The 23,407-nt window shown below is 41.7% G+C and overlaps 1 protein-coding gene across 2 annotated transcripts in view; it reads left to right on the plus strand.

Annotated features, from left to right (window-relative positions):
- Positions 1–23,407, plus strand: part of osbpl10 (oxysterol binding protein like 10) — a 74,901-nt gene that overhangs the window by 44,902 nt on the left and 6,592 nt on the right. For both annotated transcript variants that reach the window (XM_023959615.1, XM_023959616.1), the window contains 4 exons: positions 8,668–8,890; positions 12,409–12,539; positions 21,499–21,648; positions 21,724–22,222. In XM_023959615.1, coding sequence (XP_023815383.1) covers positions 8,668–8,890; positions 12,409–12,539; positions 21,499–21,648; positions 21,724–22,222 — 1,003 coding nt within the window. The remainder of the gene's footprint in view (positions 1–8,667; positions 8,891–12,408; positions 12,540–21,498; positions 21,649–21,723; positions 22,223–23,407) is intronic.

Consider the following 23,407-nt stretch of genomic DNA (forward strand, 5'->3'; position numbering starts at 1 on the left):
GGGAAACCTTTGATCACTTCTCCTTCTCTCCCGCCTGCCCGCGCGCGGCTTTCACTGCCGAGCACCACGCGGCACGCGCTCAATACTTTTTTTTTCAAACTTTATTGATTGTAACAATTCAATACAAAACAATGTTAAACAGCAACAACGAAGGCACAAGCCAGTGGGTTATTATTACATTTGATTATAAATCCGACACCGTCACTGAAGAGAGACTGAAGCATGTCAGAGATGTGGAAGACATGGCAGGAATAGAAAGGAATATGTTAGATGGAGTAGTGGGTATAATTAGTAGTATGGACAGCAAGATATTTAATGAATGCATTGAAGATGAAACTGTATGCACTAAGCTTTAAGCTAAATGTCAAAGAATCAAAGGCAACTCCAAATACCTGAATCTCAGACTCAAATGCAGTATAATGTCTAAGTACTTCATTTTGATTTTTCTTTACAACACTGTAAGCAGTAAGTATTTCTAGTTAGCTGAATGATCTCAGTTAGACCTGCACAATATGAGGAAAACTCGCGATATGCGATATCAGAGATTAAAATTGCGATAACGATATAATTTGCGGTATATAAACAAACAGTAAAATAACCAAATAACCATTCCCAGTTTAAAAATTATACTCCAAATGACCCACGTTGACATAGGTTACAAACATCTAACATAACAGGGCTCCATCTGATTGGTCACTAATGTGAAGGCGTCCATCCGATTGGTCAAATGCATTAAGGGATTTATTTGATTCGTTAAATGCTTCAAGCTGCCATTAGATTGTTTTAACACATTTAAGGTTTAGGATTTATTGCGATATTTGCCGTTAGAAGCACCATGAAAACTTCTGAACTAGTGTTACCTACTACACTGCAGTGCTCTCTTCAAAACATCTGAAACAGAGTAGAGCAGATTTAAGTTTGATATGGTCTATTTTCAGTCATTGAAAAGTGTAGAAATAAGTGATGTCACCAGAATGCACCAAATTGCACCATATTAAAAGTTTCCGGGGGGGCATGCCCCCGGACCCCCCTAAAGTTGCAAGCACCTGCGGAGCGGCGGGTCCCGCTATGCGCAGTGTCGGGCCAGTAACTTTCAGGCAGGGCCAGTAAGTTTCAAAAACTACTGGCCCTGTGGGCCAGTGCAAATTTCTGGGCTATGTCAACCCCTGCCACCCATCGCCTCTTTTGTCTCGTTTGCAGCTTTTCTTCCTCTGAGCCAATAAACTTCCCCGATGGCTTTGCCACCAACTGATTTAATAAAGAAGGCCTTTGGCATTGATTTACAGTACAAGGAAGAATCCAGACATGCATCAGATTTGTGCTTTATTGTATTGTGATTATGTGTCTGATCTTTTTAAACCAGTTTGCTGCTCATAACTGAGGAGCTGAACATTCAGAGGTAATCCTTCAGGAAGATGCCTTTCATTAAAAAGAAAAATCCCAAACTTCTCTGAAGATATTTTTCTGCAAAGGCAGCTTTATTTGTCACTGGTTCTGCTGTTTACTGACTGTCACCTGTATATTTTATTCTGAAAAGCAAAACAGAAATAAAAACTGAAAAAGTTGGTTTTAAATTGCTGTTTTCTGCCTGCACAGAGTCAGACGACACAATTATTTATCTTTTATATTTAACAAATTAAAGTAATAAACATTCTTTGTGTTTAGTTGATCATAAAACTTCTCTGGATTGTCGTTAAACCCTGAACAAACATTTTAATAATTAAAGCTACAAGCGGTGAGCCACATTTTACCCGCCCTCACCGAGTGGCTACTTACCCCCCACCACCTCTGCCTCTGTCAGACTGGTCAGAGCTGCATGTGACAAATTCATAATTTTTTTGTACTTTTTTCAAAATGGTGGTTTTCTGTTGGTTTTATCTCCATAGCAACCATTATATTTTTTGGTCGCCTGGAGGTGACGAACAGGTCGATGTCATTTTTAGAAGAATTGGCAAAAGTAAATTTTTTTGGTTTCTTTGGCAACGTAGGTTTTTTGTTAACCACGCCCACATTCCTTACATGTTGATATCAAATGTCATATCATTTTGTTCAGCTGGAGCCAACGAAATAAGTATTACATTTTCACAAAAATTGCAAGCAACAGGGGAGCGCTACTTTTCCTCGCTTGTCACGCTAATTCCTTTTTAAAGTCTATCCAACTTTAAAACAAACGGTTTTTCCTCAAGTAGCTTCCAATGGTGCTCCAGAGTTAGAAGACGATAGATCAAAATCTCTAGGTGGAGTTTAAATTTATAAAAGCTACTAAAGGGGATTTTTTTTTTTTATTGATGATGGTGGCCTCTTCCCGAGGTCAAAGGTCAGTGAAACCATTGGTTGTGGTTGTTGACTTAACCTGGTGGCATATGTGTGTAATTTTGTGAGGATTGCTCAAACCAAAGTTTTTCTTTTCCCATATTGTGAGTGAGTGTGAAAATCGCCAAATTTCATTGCATTCAATTTATAAAATTCCTTTGGATTTCCCTGTTTTGGTTACTTATGTGGATTTTGCAACAGTGGCCATTTTATCCTTGATGTGGTAACATAGTAGAAATGGTCATAAATGTCACTTTCTGAGTGGAGGCCTGGGGCCTCATTTATAAAACTTTGCGTAGGATTTGCGTCAGAAGTGGCGTACGGATGAAACATAGGACGTGCGTACGCACAGAAATATTCAGAGTTATAAAACCGTGCGCACGCACATCCTACGCATCTTTCCCTTTATAAATCACAACCGATTCTAAATGCAGCGCAGCTTTTGCGGCTACATGACACGCCCATAGTTGCCCATAAATAGTCCGTGAAACGCCCACAAATTAATATTCATGGCTTGCTAAATCATGGCAAACACAGAGGGGAAATCAAAAAAACGTAACTTCACTCAATGTGAAGTAGAAGTTATCGTTGGCGAGGTGGAAAAGAGGAGAAAAGTGTTGTTTGGGCACAAACAGGGCACAGTGTGGCCTTACTAATGCCAAAAAGGCACGTGAGCGGCAAACGGTGGCAGACGCCGAAAATGCTGTAGCCTCACAACCTCGGACGTGGCCGAAATAAAAAAGAAATGAAAGAAATTATCGGACATCAAAGTCGAGGCAAAAAAACGTCTAGCGCTGCATCGGCAGAGTGTGTCCGCCACGTGGGGGGGGACACCGGAGCTGACCCCTCTTGATGAGAAACTGTCCGCTATTATTGGGGAATCCCTATTAAGTCCCCCTTATCGGCGTCCTCCTCCGCCTCAGTCACCTGACTGAGACGGAGGGGACGCCGACGCGCCAGGGTCAGGGTGACACAGGTAAGAGAAATAATTCAAATGAATGCAGTCAAGTCACATGTATGCAGGCTACACAATTACAGATTATTAATATAGAACTATTTTATTTTAGTTGCTGGGTGTTCCAGCGGGGCCAGTGGTTACGATGCTGCAGCTGAGTAGCCGTCTGGACCCAGCGTCTCCATGGCACGCGGCTCTCAACCCTCCAGCAGTGGACGTGTCCTCACCGATGCAGTCCTTGAATTCAGAGGGAAGTCAGTAGTTCAATCAGAGAGGTGGCCAAGGAGTTGGGCGAAATCAAGATCGCCCTGACTGAAATAAACTGCACGATGAGGGAATTCTTAAATAAATAATATTTTCCACACCTCTTTTTCTTTACAAGCGACGCATCACTTCCAAACGCTGGCGCACAGCAGCAGCGTTTGGCTCAAATGCGTGGGGATGGGGTTCAGGGTCGGGGCCAACACAGCAATCAGCGCCAGGGGGTAGAGGCACGTTTTTAAGCTGTGCCACATTGTGTAGCACAGCACATGCCAGCACGATTTGGCGCACACTGTCACTTTCACGTGTTTCTTCCATCTGCCGACGGTGTCGCCATTTCTCATTTCACCCGTTTTTGTGCGTACGCCTGGGTCAGAGCTTGCGTGGAGGACCGCACATTTTCCCGTCAAGTTTGCTTTTTATAAATCTCAACTATTGCGTAGAGAGTGGCGTACGCCTTCTTTTGTGCGTACGCAACGTTTATAAATGAGGCCCCTGATCACTGAAGTCCTGAAGTGTTCTGGCCGCTGTCAGCCTCCATCCGTTTGTCACCCCGGCTCCCGTCTGAACGCGAGGTGGTGGGAGTCCGACCACATGAGCTCCTCGCCTCGGCCGGCCTGTCACAGCCGTCTTGATGAGAGCTTGTCAAACGCCCCAGCTGCAGCGCCGCCGCCGCAGCAGCAGAGCCGGGTCACTGGGGTCAGGTTATTTCTGGAAACATGACGGTCGTTGGTTTCACAGAGGAATAGTGAGGTGTGAAGAGCAGCCATACTGTAAACATGGTTGTTCCACTGAAAGAGGCTTGAAGTTCCCTCTTGATTGCCTCAAGGTATAAAACTTGTATGTATTTTTACATTTTTTTATCTTGATGGTATATTTGCTTCATCTTAATCATTCTGTTCTTTATTGTTTTTGTAATTAAGTGTAAAAATTATTTTTTTTGTATCATGAAGGTGCTCTTACTTTTTATGATCGCCATAAAATCCAGCTTTTTAAAGCATTTTCAAGGCAGAAATCTTTTATTTTTGCAAAAAATCAGTGGATTCTCTTCTACGCTGATGATAAATCCTCATATCTGCTTCCATCCTTTTTCTGTAAATGTAGCATCAAGTCTTCTGAGGGTTTCAGCAGCTTTAAAACATAATTAGGAAATTATTAATTATTATACTTAATTAATATTAATATTATTAATATAATAATTAATATAATTAATATGAATAAATATTATTAATTAGTATGAATAAATATTATTAATTAATAATAATAATTATTAATCATTCACATTCCTAATTATTATTATTAAATTAGAAGAGATCAGAATCAGAATTACTTTATTGATTCCACACGTAGGAAATGTTAAAGTTAACCTGACTACAAACTATTAAAGCTTAACTTGCATTTGTTTCTGAGAATGTAGACGTTCAAGGCTCAGTGGAGAGATCAGAATCAGAAACATAATGACTCCGCCCACCTGGGGTTCAGAGCAGGAAGTGGCTCAGTAGCCAAAATACTCTAAAGAGAAATAAACAGCTATTGGTCAGAAGATCCATTTTAGCTGTGAAACTATTTTTTCATTATTTCATTATAACTTTTCTGTAGTTCAAGTTTTTCAAGTTGTAATCGGACCAATCAGATGGCTCGATTAATAGTGGGTGGAGCCTGCTGGACCCCATGCCCCACATTAAAAACATTTGATTGACAGATCTTGTGTGGCCAGCTACACAAAAGTGGTAGAGGTGTGGCCTTCCAACACAGCTCACTCCTGAGTGGCGTGAGTGGTTTCCATAGAAACGATGACTCAGGACAACATGGGGCTCAAACGTTGACGATCGTGAAAAAAATGGCGACTGAATTGATTTTATTAGGTTAGATCTGGAAGTAAAACATTTTCTGTCGGTGATGTCACCATTCGGTCTTGTTCTGAGAAAAGAAAAGAAAAGAAGCTGTTTTTTGAACCCGTTTTCGTCGTATCAGAGGGCAGCAGGTCAACCAGATGAAAGCTACAGTGTGAGCGGACTGCTGATGGTTTTTGCTTTGCTGGGGCAGCAATGGAGGTTTGTTGCTCCATGGTGGAAGATGACTGCCGCCGCTGTCCTGGCAGCCTGTGTCGCTGATGCATGTTTGTTGTTTGTGAAGCCGTCCGATATGAAGGAACGCAGCGTTTCCAGGCTTCCGTTCATTAGCTTATCAGGCCTCCTCACATTAAGACGGATCTTCTGTCTGAGTCCGTCACACTTCAGTTACTCTCAGACGCAGTGGGGTTTTTGGAAGTCTGAAGAGGATTCATTCTGAAATGAGGAGTTTTTTCTCCTCTGTTTGTGTGTGTGTGTGTGTGTGTTCTCTAAGGTGTAAATCAGTTTTTGCCTGCAGTCAACACTGAAGTGATGCCAGCAGCTCCTCCGTGGGAGCAACAGTACAGCCTCATGGGGGAATCTGTTATTTTTAGGAAGTTTTATACTGAAAAAATGTCACTTGTGCAAAAGTCAAACCACAGAAAGAAGATCAGAAAAGTCTCGTCTTGCTTGTGTCCCACAGACTGAAGGACCAGATTGTTTTTGCAATTCTTCATTCTTACTGCACCTTTGAGCGAACGTTTCACCCCCTCCACACTCAAAAACTTACCAAAATTTGCACCTAGTACCCGGTGAAAATGAGTTTTAAGGGAACACCCCCCCCCCCTTCCTCCTTAAAGAAAACGATGACATCACAGTGGGGGAAACTTTCAAGACATGAATGGGGAAAAAAAATCTCTTGACAAGAAAATAAATTCAAAATTTAGGAATGAAACCCGAACACATGTGTGGGAGATGTCAAAAGGAAGGTCTAAAGTTATTATGGGATGGCCACAGGACCTAAGGCTTGGCGGCCATTTTTTGGCAAAGTGAGAAATTTGATAATTTTTTTCACACTTTTGCACAAAATGGAGAAACAAAACTTAGTTCTTTGCTAAGTTTTACATTAACGCCACCAAATTAAATAAGTTGGTTTTGGGTCATACAGAGATGTTTGTGTTTTTTCTTTCATTTTCAGAGGGAGTTTCTTCACTTTTGTTAAATTTATTATTCTGTACATTTCAGGTATAAATTTGGACACTTTTATTGTTTTCAATGGTGCAGATTCATTATGCAAAACAAATGGGAATTTTTGAATTTTCATGCAAACTATTACTGAGTGGTGGATTGACATCAAGTTCTTAATCGGTTTCTAATGTCGACTAACAAGCTCCACGGAGAAAATACTCGGTTTAAACAAACTAAACCCAAAGATGTTGGTATTTATATCAGCCATTGATTCTGATGGTTTCAGTCTACGACACTTTTGATGTTATAGGAGTAAAATCATGAGATCAACAAACGCCTCAGACCTCAACTATTCCATAAAATATAAATTATAAGCCGGTTTATGAACCTAATAGAGAAAAAAACCATTGTCTATTCTACAGATAACTGCCCCCTCTTTATACAGATTCATAAAATCGAAATTTATCAAGAATTATTTAGGGAATAAGGTGCTGGGAGGTGGAGTTAAAGGGATAAACCAGGGGAATTGTTATGAATAAAGTAAAATAATCTGTATTTTTGTAACTTTTAGTCTCAATTAAGATCAGACTATTGTAAAAAAAAAAAAAGGACCAGATTTGATTGGAATGAGACCAGTTTTCTGTTTTGTGTTGTAAAATATTCATACCTAAAGATTCCCAGATGAGCCTGAAAGCACTTTTGTGTTGTGAGAATGGAAATTTACATTTATATTGCCCCCCCTCCCCCCAAACAATTCATTATCACCATTAAAAGTGGAACCAAACTGACTGGACGGTAAAGGTTCTGCAGCTCTCCTTTCTTTTAAGCAGCCAAATGAATGTTGTTGGGATTGGATGATTATGGATTCAGGGGTCAGCAGAGAAAATGCCCAATAGGCTTAAATGAGCCTTTTTTTTTGCCTTTTACTTATGTAAATGTGATGGAAACTCAAAGTGAAACTCTTACCATGTTTAAATATCAGCGTTTCTCTAATGTTCTAATTTCTGTTACCGAACAGCTATAAATATTAATGAGCAGGTAATAACGCTAAGTTTCTTACTGCTGTTTACTTCAAGCCAGACTTTTAAATGAATGTTGATCTGAAATAAAACAGTGCACTTAACCTTTGTTTGGCTGTGTGGGTCAGTTACACACAACTCTTTTGTAGCAAAGCTTTTTGCGTTTTTTCAAAGATATCAAACACAAGAGTGAATTCTGAACAGGAAGTAAAATGGAGTCTGAATGTTTTTCACGTGTGAAGAGATTAAATGTACAAGATAATTCACAAAGATACAACTGTTGGTTTGGTTTTGTGTTAGAGATAAAAAGATGCTAAAATAGGAGGCGGCCTTTCCTCTAATAACTCGGCAACACCTCTACCCCAGCGGTGTTACACTAACTGGCAGAAGGCTTGGTACCTCTGCATATTTTCCAGTATTTACAAGAATAGGATAGATCATCTGTTGGTCACATGATCAATGGGTTGTTTGTCTTTTTGTGTATATGGTTAGAGATCAAAGACAAAGCTGCTGGTTTATTTATGTCTATGGCTTCAAGTAGCGCAGTATAGACGTCTATGTGAGACGTCAGAGACGATCCGTCCGATCCGTTGATTGACGATTTCTTTTTAGTTTTGAATTTTGATAGACGATTTCTGTTGATATTAATTTGTTTTTAAGCAATTTTCAGCGACAAAAATCAAACAAGAAGACAATAAAAAAGCATAGATTTATCAAATCAACTGTGCACGGTCAGTCGGGAGCCAATAGTCACAAAATTTACTACTGACTAGAGTTTGGAGTAAGGACGCCGTACCACAGCGTCACCCATGCGTCAGAAGTTTGTGCAACTTCCATAGCCTTACAAATACTAATAAATATTAACCACATGCAGAACAATGGTATGTTCCATTTTCAGGACGTCCTTCGAGGTGGCTGTACAAGCCTCAAGCAAACTGCAAAACACACCTGCGCTCCTTTCTATGACCCTCCGCGGGCATGGACAACCCAATAACCTGCAGCACCTGTTCGGACCCATACAGGGTTTATGGGTGCATGGGACAAAGGCTGGAAGGGGGAACTGCTTGTAGTTTGATTCCCTCGTCCCTCTTCTTTTTAGGTGATGTCCCAAGCAGAAGGCCAGCAGAAGAACCTGGTTCAGTCCATTGACTCTCTCCCCACCAAAGGCCCGCTCTCCTGCCTGGACCAGGACCTGCTCCTGCTCAAAGCCACATCGGCCGCCACCCTCAGCTGCCTGGGAGAGTGCCTGAACATCCTCCAACGGACTCAGAGCAGCAGCGAGGGGCCCCGGGCCTCGCAGCACAACCATGGAGCCCGCTCCGGTGAGTCTGCCCTGGGACCAGTGCCCCCAGAAACCCCCTCATCCACCCTGTCTGTCCAGTTCCCTCCACCAGAGTCCAGCCCCAGCAGCAAGGCCCAGCCGGCGCCACTCAGCTGGGGCTCTTGTCCTTGCCTGACGGGTCCCACCAACGTAAACATTTGTGGGAAATGTTGTTGATTTCGTCTTACGTTTTGGTGTCTCGTCATATTTGTTCCTCTGTGTTTCTTCCTGTGATGGAACTATGCTCTCCTGAACCCCTCCCCTCTCCTTAAAGTTTGCCAAAAGAAAACCACACTGGTGCCTCAAGTGTTAAACCGCCGCCATGCCTGTGCCAGGTCCAATAAAGTTCTTCTGATTGAAACCAAGTCGGCCTGAGGGAGCTTCTGTTGGTCCAACGCCGTTACGTTGATCATGAAGCAGTTCCTAAAGGTGGGGAGGTTCAGATAAGAGGAATTCCATCTGTTGTTGTTCAGAAACAACGGAATTTTGTTAAGAAAACCTGAGCATTTTTGTTGCAAAAAAAAAAAATCAAGTTGAATTTCTGCAACAGTCCCCTACAATCAATTCCTGGAGTCCTAAAGATTCCTTTTGTGCAACATTTTGGGAAGATTGGTGGACCAAAAAGAAGGAAAAAGAAAAACTTCTCGTAGAAATTTCTGCAAATTAAAATCTGCGGAGGTCTGACAGTTATGAACAATCCTCTCAACCTAATGATCTGCCATCCAACATACTGTCTCATCACTTTTACCAAACGAAGGAAATAAGGAACAAAGTACAAGAGGTATAAGATTGAAAATTCCAGAGAGAAATATAAAATCTCCTTTACAGTTAACTTTATTTATAAGACATTTTTCACACGTAAAGAACTCATCCAAAAATCCAAAGTACATTTTTACAAAATCTCATTTTCAACAGAAAATAACCATTAAAAGTGAATTAATAAACACTCACAGATGAGCACAATTTCTACAACAAGAAGTCAAATTTCCCTTTAAATGAAAACATGTTTTAATGTGAAGTTTGGTTTTTCTTCAGCCTCATCTTCTTTTTAGTGTCTTTATTTTCAAACTCTTCTTCTGGAGGCCTTCTTGCTCGGATGTGCTCTCTTTCATCAAGATGTTTGTGGGGCGTCTTCTTTTTACGAGGGCGGGTGGTTCGATCCCGGGCCTCCCGGTCTTCATCGTATGGTCTTCTTCCTTTGCGGCAGCCGTCGGCCCGCCCGGCCGGGACCGGCACGGATCCGCGGGCCGCAAGTACAAACCTATTTCCTTCCGCTGCCTGGCTGGCGAGTCCTGCGGGGGTGGGGCCGCTCTCCGATCACGGCATGTACCCTCCCCACCGGAATGAGGAGTTCCTGATTGCAGCCTGAGCCGCGCGGCGGTTTGCTGGCTGAACGCTCCCACAGGAAGGCTGTGCATGGGCCGGAGGACTCGTTGGTGGAGTCGAGCCTCGCATGAGGTTGTGCTGAGTTTTTGCTGGCACGGTGGTCCCCCCAGAAAAAAAAACATTTGGGATTCTGTTCCAGTTTTGTCAAAAGAGGTTTTGGGAAGGAGAAACCTGCCAGTCACAAACCAGACAGCAGATGATCGATCTGCTGACGTCACTGAGGATCTTTGATGACGCTAACCTTCTCCGGATCCATTTTCCTTCTTTCACAAGCTTGGAGCCCCACTTTTCTCTTTTGCAGAGCAGAAAAATAGGGCTTTCCTTTAAGGATCTGACAATCCGTAAAGGAAAAAATTCTGTGCAGGCGAGTCTCTTTTGCAGCCTAAAAAAAAGGAAATTTTAATCCTAACTCCTCGTTGCTGAGAGTAAAGTAAAAGCTGCAAAAGTCGGAAGTGATGTGCACATACGGAGAAGCTGCTGGTAAAACGCTGCATGACTGTTTGCATCTCCACGGTTTGATCTGAGGCAGCCGTTTGATTCCCCCTGCATGGCCACAAACGGCATTCACGGCGCCGTTAAGAAACCACCTCCTGCTGCTACCTTCTCACGGCGGGAGCGGCGGGTCTCTGCAGACGCCGCGCTCACACTTTCTGCGCACCTCATCACTCAAACTGTCAGCTGACCTGCCGGAGACCTGGCTGGACTCAGCCGAGACCCGCCGGCACACCGACCTGTCAGCACAGTTTGCTTGGTGCTAATGCGTTTCAAAGATCGACCTGTGCTGCATCAGACTTGACGGGCTTTGAGAGTGGAGTGAGATGAGAAGGAGCTCAGAAATCAGATCATCAGCTCATTTTGAAACCAGATTTGTCTGAAAATGATTTGAAACTGAGCCGCTTCACCCTGGATGCTTTCCTCGACGTCCTTACCTCAGAGCCACCAGAGGTCAAAGGTCAATTCTAAAAAAACAAACAAACAAACTGCAGAGCCACAAACAAAAGCAGCTTTTCTAGTAACCAGATGAACAAAAAATGTGTGATGTGACTGCAAAACTAGAAACAAAAGCACAGCAAACAAAGAGTGTAGTTTGTGTTTTCTGTAAAAATATCTTTTTTTTCCATATTTTATGTTTTGTATTGAGTTGCCAGGTCCTAAAGTTTCTGTTGCATGTTTGGTTTAAAGACCCACTCTGATTAAAATGGTGTTTTTAACATGTTCTCGTGGCATTTTTCTGATGATGGAAGACATATAGAAAGAAAATTAAGTTTAAAATGACATTTCCCAGTATTTGTTATTCAAATCGTTGTGTATCAGGAGCAGACAACAAAAATATGCGGTTTGAAAAAGATTGTATTTGTGATGTAAAAAAGACGCTGCACAAGCTCCCTTCTTCCCCCTTTTTTTTGTTGCATCAGTAACGTTGGGTTGGGGGTGGAAGGGGCTGTAAACAGAGAAGAGAAGAAGGGGGCGGGGCTTCTCAACAGTCCCGCCCACAACTTAGAGGCAAATTTTTAATGAACTCCTGCCACTCTGCAGAAACTACGTCCTAGAAAACCCCACAAGGTTTTCAATATTTTGGCTAAAAACGGCATCATCATGATTAAAATACCAGTTTTGAAAATAGATCAAAGGATGATCAGAGTGGGACTTTAACTTTTTTTTTAGCTGTTGCTAACAAGTTATGCCTTTGTTTCCAGCTGCTTCCCAAACATTTCTAGTTTTACTTTAAGTATTATGGGATGTTGTAGGTCAAGAATTGACTCAGAAAAACGTAAAGCTGCTACGCAGCGGACGGCGTCTCTCCTGCCGTCTGACAGAAGCCACTGCAGCATTTTCACCACCGGGAGAAATAAAATAAAACATCCGATTGGTTCCTTCTGCTCTTTAGGGCATTAGGAGAATTTAATGTTTTAAAAGAATAAACTTGTGAAGCAGAATGGAAATGATAAAACTGCAGCAGCAGCAAAGAAAACAACCTTTATGGAGTCGATTAAACGTTCAGCACTGAACAGATTCCTGTGAACTCACACCCAGCTGCTCTCAGTCTCATATTCTCAAGGATCTTTTATCAGTTGGAAATCTGGATTTCTCCGGAAAAGCTCTCGGGCTCTGATGTTGCCTTGTTGTTTTCAGATGGTGCTCCTGTGTGGACTGTACCAAAGTCGCCCTCGGGGGAGCAGTTGAAGAACGGAGGTCTGACTCCTCTAAGGTCAGCCGAGCTCTCGCCGACCCTCAGGAAAAGGAGTCTGTCTCATGGTGCTGAGGTGAGAAACTTTACATCGCCGTCCATCATGTCTTTCTGCAGTGCGGCCTTATTCTCTTCACAGCATCTTCATCCACGTTTTAGCATCAGAGACGTTCCACAAACAGCTGCAAGTTTCTTTTTGACTGTTTCCTGACAGCCAGAAACCGTCCAGAAGAAACAGAAAATCTGGAGCACAGAGAGCATCAGTTTGCATAAACTGAGAAAAAAAACGGCAGCCAAATCCAACGCCACGTTGAAAAACGTCAATCATACCACGTTTTTTTATACTGTGGAAAGCTGCGTACCATAAAAAAAAAATGCATTATACGACGGCGACGTTTCTGCGGTTTTAGAGTTCATAAACGTTATCTGCCTTAGTTGTGACAGAAGTAAGATGTATTCTTTCACATTCTGATACGTGACGGGATGTGTTGTCATAGTAACGGCTGAAGAACCCGCATCGGCTGCTGTGCCGCAGTGGAGGAAATTGGTCTATATGATCCAAAGCATCGTTTCAGACGGGAAGGTTCACCTCTCAGCGCTTGTTTTTTGTCCAGACGATAAAGCTGAAGTCAGTTTCAAGCAGACAAAGTCCACACTGAGTTTCGTAGATCCACTAAAAACTCTGATCATTACACGTGAATCGACAAACAAACAAACAATTTCGTTCATTAATTAATAGAAAACCTTATCTCTAAACACGTGGGCGAGACAGACGACAAACTATTCACGGAGACCCTGTCATGTCCATCATAGAGACATCTGGAGGACAGAGATATTTTCTACTGTCTTCTGTTGGGAGAAAATCTGGAATAACGTCTGTCCACCTATGTAAGAACATTCAGGCTATGTGCCTGGAACAGGTAATTTAGGTTTTTAATGGACACCTTGCAGCCAATCAGAATCAAGTATTCACCCCTGATCATGTGTAAACTGGTTTAAGTTAGCATCACATCAGTAATACGTTTACTTCCTGTCAAATCTTAAGGTCAAGTTTGTTCAAACAGGAAAAATTCAGTCCAGTCTGTTTTTAATTTGTTTTTAATGATCTGGGTATTTGATGCTACTTGGAAAGTGTGGCCCTTTTTGGCCACCGTAGCTGCTTTTAGCGTGTGTCTGCATTCCTTCAGGGCTGTCTAACCCTAAATGACTGTATATTGCAGTACTATCCAGTGTCCTGGATTTTAAGGCAGTTCGGTCACATCATCGATACTATTTTTGTTTTTAGAACGCCAAATATAACGTCACCTGTTCACTAAAGTAAAAAATACTAAATACAAACATTTTACGAAGTCTATTTAATGAATCCAGTGTTCTGATGAGGAAAACTTGAATCCTTTAGAAAGAAAAAAATTAAATGACACACTTTTTTCCCCCAAATGACAAATCTTTCAAATGCAATGCATAGTGGTCTATATTCACCAATCGCGGATTTTGGAATTGTAGATTCTGACAAAGAAGTAAACTCTCAATAAGGGCAGCTATAAATGTTCACATCAACCCCATCGAGTAAATATTTACCTATTGTTTAATAAACGTAATAATTAATTAATAAATGGCATTTTACAGCTTTTAAATGAAATGATAACAGCAAATTTAGTTTATGATAAATTAGTTATCACAATTGTCTTAAAAAAAATAAAATCATATTTAAATGTTGTCCAGCAGGGTCAGTATTTTGATTGATGGTCAGAAAATAAAGGCATTCCAATAAAGGCATTCTTCTATTCTATTCTAAAACAGGATTTTTTGGGGAAATGTGAGAGTTTCTGTCTAATTATTTATTTTACCATAAATCTCCTATTTTTTCCAGGAACTGTCATTAAATGTTTTAGTTCAGAGAAATTTCGAACTCGCGTCGCGTTTCTGACTCCGTTCACCTTCCTCATCGCAGTTCTGCAGCAGCTGTAAAAGTTTGAACTGAGCTGCTGTCAGAAAATTGGGTCACGGAGGATGGAGGCGGAGCTGATCCTGGGAGGGGGGCGGGGCCTTGTGGTTTAAGTCACAAAGCTGAAACGATGCAGTCCCTTCACTTTCATTCCCTGATGTAAAGAAAAAGCTTCACGTTTTCCAGACTTGTTGCTGGTGGGAAACAGCTGCTGAGTGTTTTTTTTCCCTCCCGTTTCCATGGAAACGCGTTCATTCCGGCTGACCGAGAAGATTCCCATGGATGCTTGTTTGTTCAGCTGAAGTGCTCCGTTTTCAGAATGACTTTCTGTAGAGGCTGCTATAAAACGTGAACCTTTATGGAACCCGGAGGCTGCAAACTCCAGAAAAAATCTTTAAAAAAACAAAAAGTTTTTCTCTTATTAGAAGTGCCGATAGCAGGAGTAGAATTTGTCTTGGTAAGATTTCTTAAAATAAATAGTGATTTCCTGCTCATTTAGGACAAAACTGCATCTTAAACTTTGCTATAAAGTAGCATATTTAGATTTATTGCTCTGTTTTTTAGAAATAATTTGTCTTAAAATGGTTGTGGATTGCTAAAAAAAAACAATTTCAAAAAAATATGCTTTTCCCGAAAGGCTCTTTTCAACACTCCGACTATCCTTCTTTCTGAAGATCAGAAGATTACAGTATTTCAGATTAAGTTGTCAAACTTATTTTGTAAATTCTGATTTAAAAAAGATGTTTCATGAAAATATTGTACTTAAAAACAAGATGTTTTTAAGGAGCTGGCATGTTTTTGTCTCATTAATCCGTCGTCTTAATTAGAAATGACACAACTCTAACCCTCCAAAGCTGTTGTTGTTGCTGGACGATGCAGAGAAGACGTTTTTGTGAAACATCCCGGCGTTATTGTTGTTGGACCTGATCCTTCATGAGGCTTTTATTGTGGTGACGGGATGGAAAAAAAACTCTTCAGGCTCGTTAAAGTCTAGTTTTTTTCTGCCTTTCTTGTTTGAATTTTTGACGAGGGACGTTGTTTCTACGGGAGATGACCTCAGCTTTCTTCATCAGGATGACATTACAGAGGTTTTACAAGAAGCGACCCTCTGCAGATGGTGGAAGTTTGCCATCTAGTGGTGGAAGGCTGCACTGCAGACATAAGATGGTTCTTGAATTTGGACGTTTTATGCTCTAAAAACATAAATTAATAAAAAAGAAGAGGAAGAACAATGATGCTGCTCGGCGCCGTTAAACTCCCTTCCTACATAATCTTGTTTGCTTTACAGTCGAGCTTTTATTCTGAAGAGCAGCCTTGAAAGTGAGGAGGAGGAGAACGCATTACCCCCAGAGTAATAAAGGTTGTCTGAATTATGTAGCACCGCCGTGGCGTTTGATATTCAGTCCAAATATGCAGCGAGCGGGGGTGGAGGTGGGGTCCAGGGCCTGTGCATGACTTTGGGAAAACGTGGAGGGAATTGCTACAGCCTGCAGAAAACTGGGGACGTTTTTTTTGGCATTTGCTGGAGAACATCCCGCCTGGTGTTTTATTACCGTTTGGCATCGCTGCTGCTTTTTTCTACACCAATGAAAAAGTAAGCAAAACAAAAAAGGAACACCCTTCAAGTTCTGTTGAAGGGCAGTTTTTTTTAGGCGGCGACACTTTTCTGGATTAAATCAGGAAGCAGAAATGTGGAAAACTGAGCAGGTTGCTGAAATAGAGACGAGGAAATGTGCTGTTCCTATCATGCACTGACGCCAGGGGGCTGTTCACTCCCCTAATGAAATGCTAACAGGGTGCAGCAGCAGCAGCAGCAGCTTTTCCTGCACGCTTTCTTGTCAGAAGCGTGTCAGGCAAATGAGTCATGAGCGCCGCCTCGTCGGCTCGCATTCAGGAAAAGATGAAGCCATAACTCAATCTGCTCCGTGATGCATTCTTTATTGAAGCTCAGCTTGACTTCGATTGAATCCGACACTTTCCTGGCGGAAGCGACTCTTTATTTAGTTACAGAAGCATCTTAACTTTAGGGATAATGCAACTCCTGCAGGGACACAAATCCCTTCCTCTGCACAAAAAGCTTTAATAACTTTTGCACGTTTTTTTTAAAGGATTTTGTTCGCTTTTTGTTTAAAAGTTCAAGCAAATATTGTTTTCTGTTGGTTCGTCTGTAGTTATTACAGTTTATTGAATATAGAAACTACAGCTGCGAGTGGTGGTGTACGGCTCCGCCCTCAATATCTGAGTGGCTCCCCTTCCGCCACTCTGGTAGGAGCTATACGTAACAAGTTCATTTAAATTAAAATGTTGGTTTTATTTCCATAGCAACCATTTTATTCTTTGGTCGCCTGGGCGTGACAAACAGGTCGATATAACTTTCAGAAGAATTGGCAAAAGTAAATTTTTCGATTTCCTTGGCAACGGAGGATTTTTTGTTTTCTATGCCCTTATTTTTAATGTGTTCATATCATATGGCATATTGTTTTCTCCGGCTTGTGCCAATGATTCACGGATTAAATTTTCACAATATTCCAGTAAAAAATGTGCGAGCAACGGGGGGGCAATTTCTTGAGTTTGTCACGCTAACGACGTTCATATCTATCAAACTTTATTGCCAACATTTTCTCCCAGGTAGTTTCCCAATGTTGCTCCAGGAGTTAGGCAAGGATAGATCAAAATCCCTAGGAGGGGTTTAAATTTGCAGGAGGTGATTTGTTTGGAAAAATTTAAAGATGGCCGCCTCCTCCTGAGGTCAAAGTTCGTTTCAGCAGGTGGGAGGTGCTTGTGAGTTTTGGTGAGCTTTTGAAGTTTGAAGTGGGGGAGTTTGACTTGTAACAAAAAAAATATGTAATTTCAATTGAACTGAACTTAAATTGAATCAAACTTTATTTATAAAAGGCTTTTTATACAATGGTAAAGCCCTGCACAAGCTTAGCCATTAAAAACATAACTTAACAAATGTTCTAACTTGCATCCCAATAAGAACAGCAGTGAAAGTTTAAATTAAGGAATAGAAACTGTCAGGTGGAGCTTTAATAGATATTGGGTCTATAAATGCAGAATTTGCTACTTTTGGCTAAGTTTGAGGAACAAATCCAGATGAAGTTCAAACATTTCAATCCCAAAGATCAACAACCAAAAAGCAAATCTGGAAAAAATGAAACATTTTATTTGTATCCAAATCCGTTTTCCTGTCGATTTTAAGTTAAAGAGCAAATAATCACAGACTGAGAAGAACTGATTCCTTTAAAAAAACAGAATCTCGACGTTTTTCACCTGTTGTGCGGATTCACATAAATAATGTTTGTATATTTTCCCGACTTAATCCATATCCTTAATTTAGCGTCTCTGTTGGTTTGATGCGGGGGCATTGCCTGATAGTCGTCTTCTGTACGTTGGTTTCACCAATTCTTTCATGAAAAGAAAGTTTGTCCTAAGCTCTGGTGCAGAGAGCGACGTTTGGATTTCGTTTGTGATTCATCAGCCTGAAGCACAGAGAATAAACAGCAGCCGAAGGATGGAGTGATTCCCTGAAGAAGCCTGACTCGAGCTGGGGGGGGGGGGGGGGGGGGGGGATTGGTGGGAGGGATGACTGGAGGAGCGTCACAGGGACTTCCTTTTCCCCCCTCCCACCTTTTCAGAGTGGGTGGTGTGCAGCAGCAGAAAACAGCAGCTCCACTTCTACTCTGTGAAAACACCCAGGACTAGTTTGGAGGAAAAACGGGGACTTTTTTATGGGGACAGACGGATTCCTGCTGACTCTTCCCCTGCAGAGCTTGTCCTCCTTCCTGGATTTTACACTTGGATTCACCAAATTCCCTTTCCTGCTTCTTGGAGATGAGATCCAGCTCCATGCAGGTCAAGGCTGGAGCTCCACAGCAGTGCAGTGTGAGTGTTTTGGTTGGGTTCTCCTCCATCTCCGCATCTGTTTTGGGTGAAACCAACGCCTGGAGGAGGGGGGAGGGGGGGTTACCGGTCCCTTTTTCTTCAACGCTGATGTTCATTAATTATGGAAGCAGACAGCTCGCGGTCCAAAACCCTCCAGGATGTTGGGATGGAATTTAGCTGCATGAACGCCCGAAAACAAATGTTTTCCCAGGTGAAACATTTTCTGTTTGGCCATAGAGACGAGAACCATTTCTGACTCTTTTTGGGGCCATTTTTCATTAAAGCCTCCTTTTTTGTCACTTCTGCAGCCTGTGATGGAGCTCCTAATCGCTTCTGTTGTTCCTGCAAACGGCGACGCAAAACTGAGGGCCAAAGAAGTCGCCTCACAGAATCGGATTTCCTGTAATTAGTGCGACTAGAAGCTTGTTTTTGCAGGAAAACACAGTCAGTTATTTAAGTGGCCCCATGGAAAAAAAGGCAACTGGAATTACTAAAATTAATTTATAGGAACTATGACTCTAAAAGTTATAGAATAGTGCCAACCAACCTGTTTATTCTCTTTTTTATCATCAAAGTCCCACAGATGTTTCATTAACAAACACAAACAATCTAGGATTGTGGCAGAACAATTTTAGAACAAAAACTTGTAAAAATGACCAAATATTAAAATGACAAGTAACCGCGTTGATGCGAGGTCTGAATGTTGAGCCCAAACCATCATTCTTCCCCCGCTGTGCTTTTACCAGTAAGTTACTGCGTTAGAACTCTTCTTAATTGATTTGTGATGTTTCTCATTCATATTGATTGATCTTAATCAGACTGCAGGTAAACTGAGGCTTGTAGAGTCTGAGATGCTTGTTCATTCACTCCCATAAAGATAAAACCCCAAACCTTCTCTTCTCTAAAATCTTAACTTGTGTCTTTTGTTTACTGGATCTTAATTTCAAAACCAAGAATCCCCCAAATAATGAAACATATGTTCTTAATTTAAAGGTCATTTTCTTTATTGCTGAAGAAGTTGGAACATATTTGGGGTTTCACATGAAATATTTGTTTGATTTTTCAGTAAACTATGTGACAAAGAACCCTTCAGAAGCCTTACTAATTGTTGATATAAAAACCTAGAATTCCTCAAATAATTAAGGGGGTCATTTTATTTTATTTTGTCATTTTATTTTAAGATTATTTAGATTATTACTGCAGAAATAATTACATATTGGTATACTTTGCTTTGTTTTTAGTTAAATATGTTTGAAGAACCCTTCTAGACTGATCAGATTTATGATGATTCTCACTTCTATCGACCATAAATGGACTGTAATGAAATGAAGAGGCTAACTGGGGCTTGTAGCATCTGAGATGCAGCGGTTGAAGGTTCACTTCTGGAAGATAAAATCTTGTCTGTGGTCATAGCCGATGACACCAAAGTTCTCCAAATAATTAGAGTTATTTGATTTAAAGAGGATTTTCAATATTACTGAAAGAATGAGCAAATACTCTGTGTTTTTGATGATATATTTTGCTTTATTTGTCAGTCAAATATGAATCAGAGTAACAACATTTTGTTATTTTATTAAAGCAAGTTTGAAAATGACTCCTAATCTGTTGTTTATTTTATATTTAAACGCATGAAACGCAGCTTTTAGTAAACATTTGGAGCCTCTTTAGACCGTCCAGTCATACATTTTAACATCAGAAAACAAAACACATCAAGTTTTGTCCCCCCCCCCCCCCCCCCCCCCCCCGCAGTCGTTTCATGCTGCTGTCAGGAGCCTCTTTAATAAGTGAGATGCGCTGAAGTCAGAAGATTCCTCCTCCCTCTTTCTTTTCTAAATATATCCCTCTGCTGCTCCTCCTGGGAGTCCTCTGCTTTCCAGCGAGCTCCGTCCCATGTGTCTCCTGCTCGGGATGTTTTTGGGGACGAGTGTGTGCATGTGTGTGCATGTGTGTGTGCATGTGTGTGTGGAGCGGCCGGCATGCATGCACGCATGGGATTAAATATTCAGGTGACAAGCAGATGCTGCTCTTCTGAACCTCCTCCTTTCTGTTTCTGCCCGGATGCTCTGCGATTCCCCCAACCCAGATTATAATCTGAGGCTTCTGTGGGAATGAAGCAGGTTTTTATGGGGGTCGCATGCACCAGTGTGGCTGCAGGAGGGCTCAGATAGATGCATTAGAAATCAGCCTCTTTTCTTGTTTTTATTTTTTTCTCCTTCCTGCAGACATCAGAGGCATCAGCTGTTCTTGAACCTCTGACAAGTTTCTTTACAGTCGAACAAAAAAAAAAAAACACAAAGAAAAGACAACACAACACTTGTCCTTCAGGTGCAGCGCAGATTTAGAAGACTTCATGCTCCCCTAGTTATGTGGTTTGCTCCTGAATGTGCCTTTGAGCAAGGCACATGACCCCTGCTGCTTTGGTGATCAGATGTTTAATGTACTAAACCTGAAAGCTCTGACTGGACGGCGCTGCTGCCGCTGCTGCTGCTGCTGCGTGGAGGAGCAAACGTCAGCTTGCATCAGATTCAACATCTAGAAAGAAGTTAAACATTCTGATCCCAATGGCCAATTTTTTTGAAATAAGCAAAAGGGGTAAACAAAAAATCTAAGAATTATTACTATAAGAAAGAAATTCTAGTCACTAAGACATGTTTTCTTAAACTAAAATTATTTTATTTTGAAAAACTCTCTTGATCAGAAAATAAGAGATTTATTTTTGAAACAAGAGTCTTTTTCTTTTCTTAAGGTTCAGTTTTTGCAGCGTTTTGCAGCACCTCATAGCAGTCTGTTCACTCGTGGAATAAATCTTGAGCTTTACTTAGTAGAGAGTATTTAAAATGACTGAATGAAAAATCCTGTTTTTAGTAAAGTAAAAGAGGATTTATTGGTAAAGAATTCCCTCTGGCAGCAGCAGATTTTGCAAACCTTTTAATCCATGTTTTATTTTTTCAGTTCTCAGAGTTTTTTAGCAATAATATAAGAAAATCTATATTTTCATCATTTCTGTGACTTTAATCTTCCTCTGCAAAGACATTTTTAAGAAAAAATCTGAACTTTTCTGTTACTCAACGTTTTTCTTAAATGTAATTTTATTGTGTACAAGCTTTTATTTTGTGTTTTTCTTCTTTTCGTTGACTTGACCCGCAGAAAACCTCCGCGTTGTCTTTGGGTTAAAGCAGAACTGTTCTGGCGTTTGTCTCCGCAGCGCCGCTCAGGGTTGGAGGACCACAGCCCCGCCGAGGAGGTGACGGACACGGAGGACAACGAGGAGGAGGATCTGGGCGTCCTGGACGACCAGCGGAGCGTCATCCTCCACCTGCTCTCCCAGCTGAAACTGGGCATGGACCTCACACGCGTAAGGCCCCCAAACCCCGCCCCCTTCGTGACCATCCAGCTGGTGCCCACGCCGTGTACCGCCTTTCTTTCGTAGGTGGTGTTGCCCACCTTCATTCTGGAGAAGCGATCCCTGCTGGAGATGTACGCCAACTTCATGGCCCACCCCGACATGTTCCTGTCCATCACCATGGGGGCCACGGCGGAGGACCGGATCGTGCGCTTCGTGGAGTACTACCTGACGGCGTTCCACGAGGGCCGGAAGGGCGCCGTGGCCAAGAAGCCCTACAACCCCATCCTGGGGGAGACCTTCCACTGCTCCTGGGACGTTCCTCGGGACAAAGTCAGGCCCCTGGCCCGGTCGAACCAGGGGTCGGCTCGGGAGCCCCCCAGGGGCCCGAACAACTCCCAGCAGGGCGAAGACCCACAGGGGGGCTGCTACAGGGTCAGATTTGTTGCAGAGCAGGTGTCCCACCACCCGCCCGTGTCAGGGTTTTACTGCGAGTGTCGGGAGAGGAGGATGTGCGTCAACGCTCACGTGTGGACCAAGAGCAAGTTCATGGGCATGTCTATAGGCGTGTCCATGGTGGGGGAAGGTGGGGGCCTCACTTTTCCTGCCGTTCCTGTCAAAATATCTGCAGCTACTTTTTACTTTTTTAAGATTTTGTTATCTTATAGATATATTATTAACTCAACATTAGGATCATATCAAATCAAATTTATTGCCACTACTTTCTTCCAAATAATCCTAAGAATTTACCTTAAATTCTGAAAAAATAGTTTTACTTTTCTGGAGACGGATCTGAAGCTGCTGACTGAACCGAGACTCAAAATTGTGTATAAATGTCGGAATCACAGGAACATTACACACTCATTCGTTTTCCAGTCTTTAACATATAACTGGAAAGAAAATATTCACGTTTATTATAATATTAAATATTAGCCAGAATTGCTGCTTTGTTACCCTTGTGCTATCCTAGGCACTTTAACATTGGGAGTTGGGTCATCTAGACCCACTAAACAGTGCTCTGAACCTTTTTTCTTCAATGATTTGTGATCTTCACTGGTGTCCATGGATTACATGAAATCTTTCCACCTTTATCCACCTTTGTCATGGTAGGGAGAACACGTCAAAGTAAGGGTGGGGTCATCTGGACCCCATAGGATAGAACAAGGATTACAGACATCTCTGATTAGATTTGGAAGTATTTCAAATACTTAAATCCAACCAAATCCAGTATAAATGTCCTAAATCTCCACAGTGTGATTCATGTTTAAAGTCGGACTTCTTCAGGGGGGTTTTCCAGGAAGCATGTTTAAACTACCCTGACTTTAAGCCTGAACTCTGGCTGAAATCCGCCTGAACTTGCTTACTCTGGGTATGTCGGTTCCAAAAGACCGGATATGAGTTAGCGTAATTACGCTCGACTTGGTAACCCTGGGTTAATGCACATGCACGTCAAGTACATAAAGACATTCTAAATGGATCGCCGATTTCCGGAGTCACCATGGAAACGCGTGGAGAAAAAAAGAGAGCGCTATACTTCAGTGAGACGGAGTCTGAGATTAATGACGGCGTATGAAGACTATAAGACCATCAAAAAAGTAACACGGCTGAATCATCAGCAGAAAAAAGAGTTTCTGCTTGTAGTAGAAGAACAGACAAAGTAAACGCACGAGTTTCTGATCTTATTTCCATTTTCCTTGTGACGCATATAAATATATATATAACATCCAATTTTGCCAAATTAAATGAATTACTTCTATTGGTAACAAATAAT

The sequence above is a fragment of the Oryzias latipes genome, chromosome 11, assembly GCF_002234675.1.
Source record: "Oryzias latipes chromosome 11, ASM223467v1".
In the NCBI taxonomy this organism is placed as follows: Eukaryota; Metazoa; Chordata; class Actinopteri; order Beloniformes; family Adrianichthyidae; genus Oryzias; species Oryzias latipes.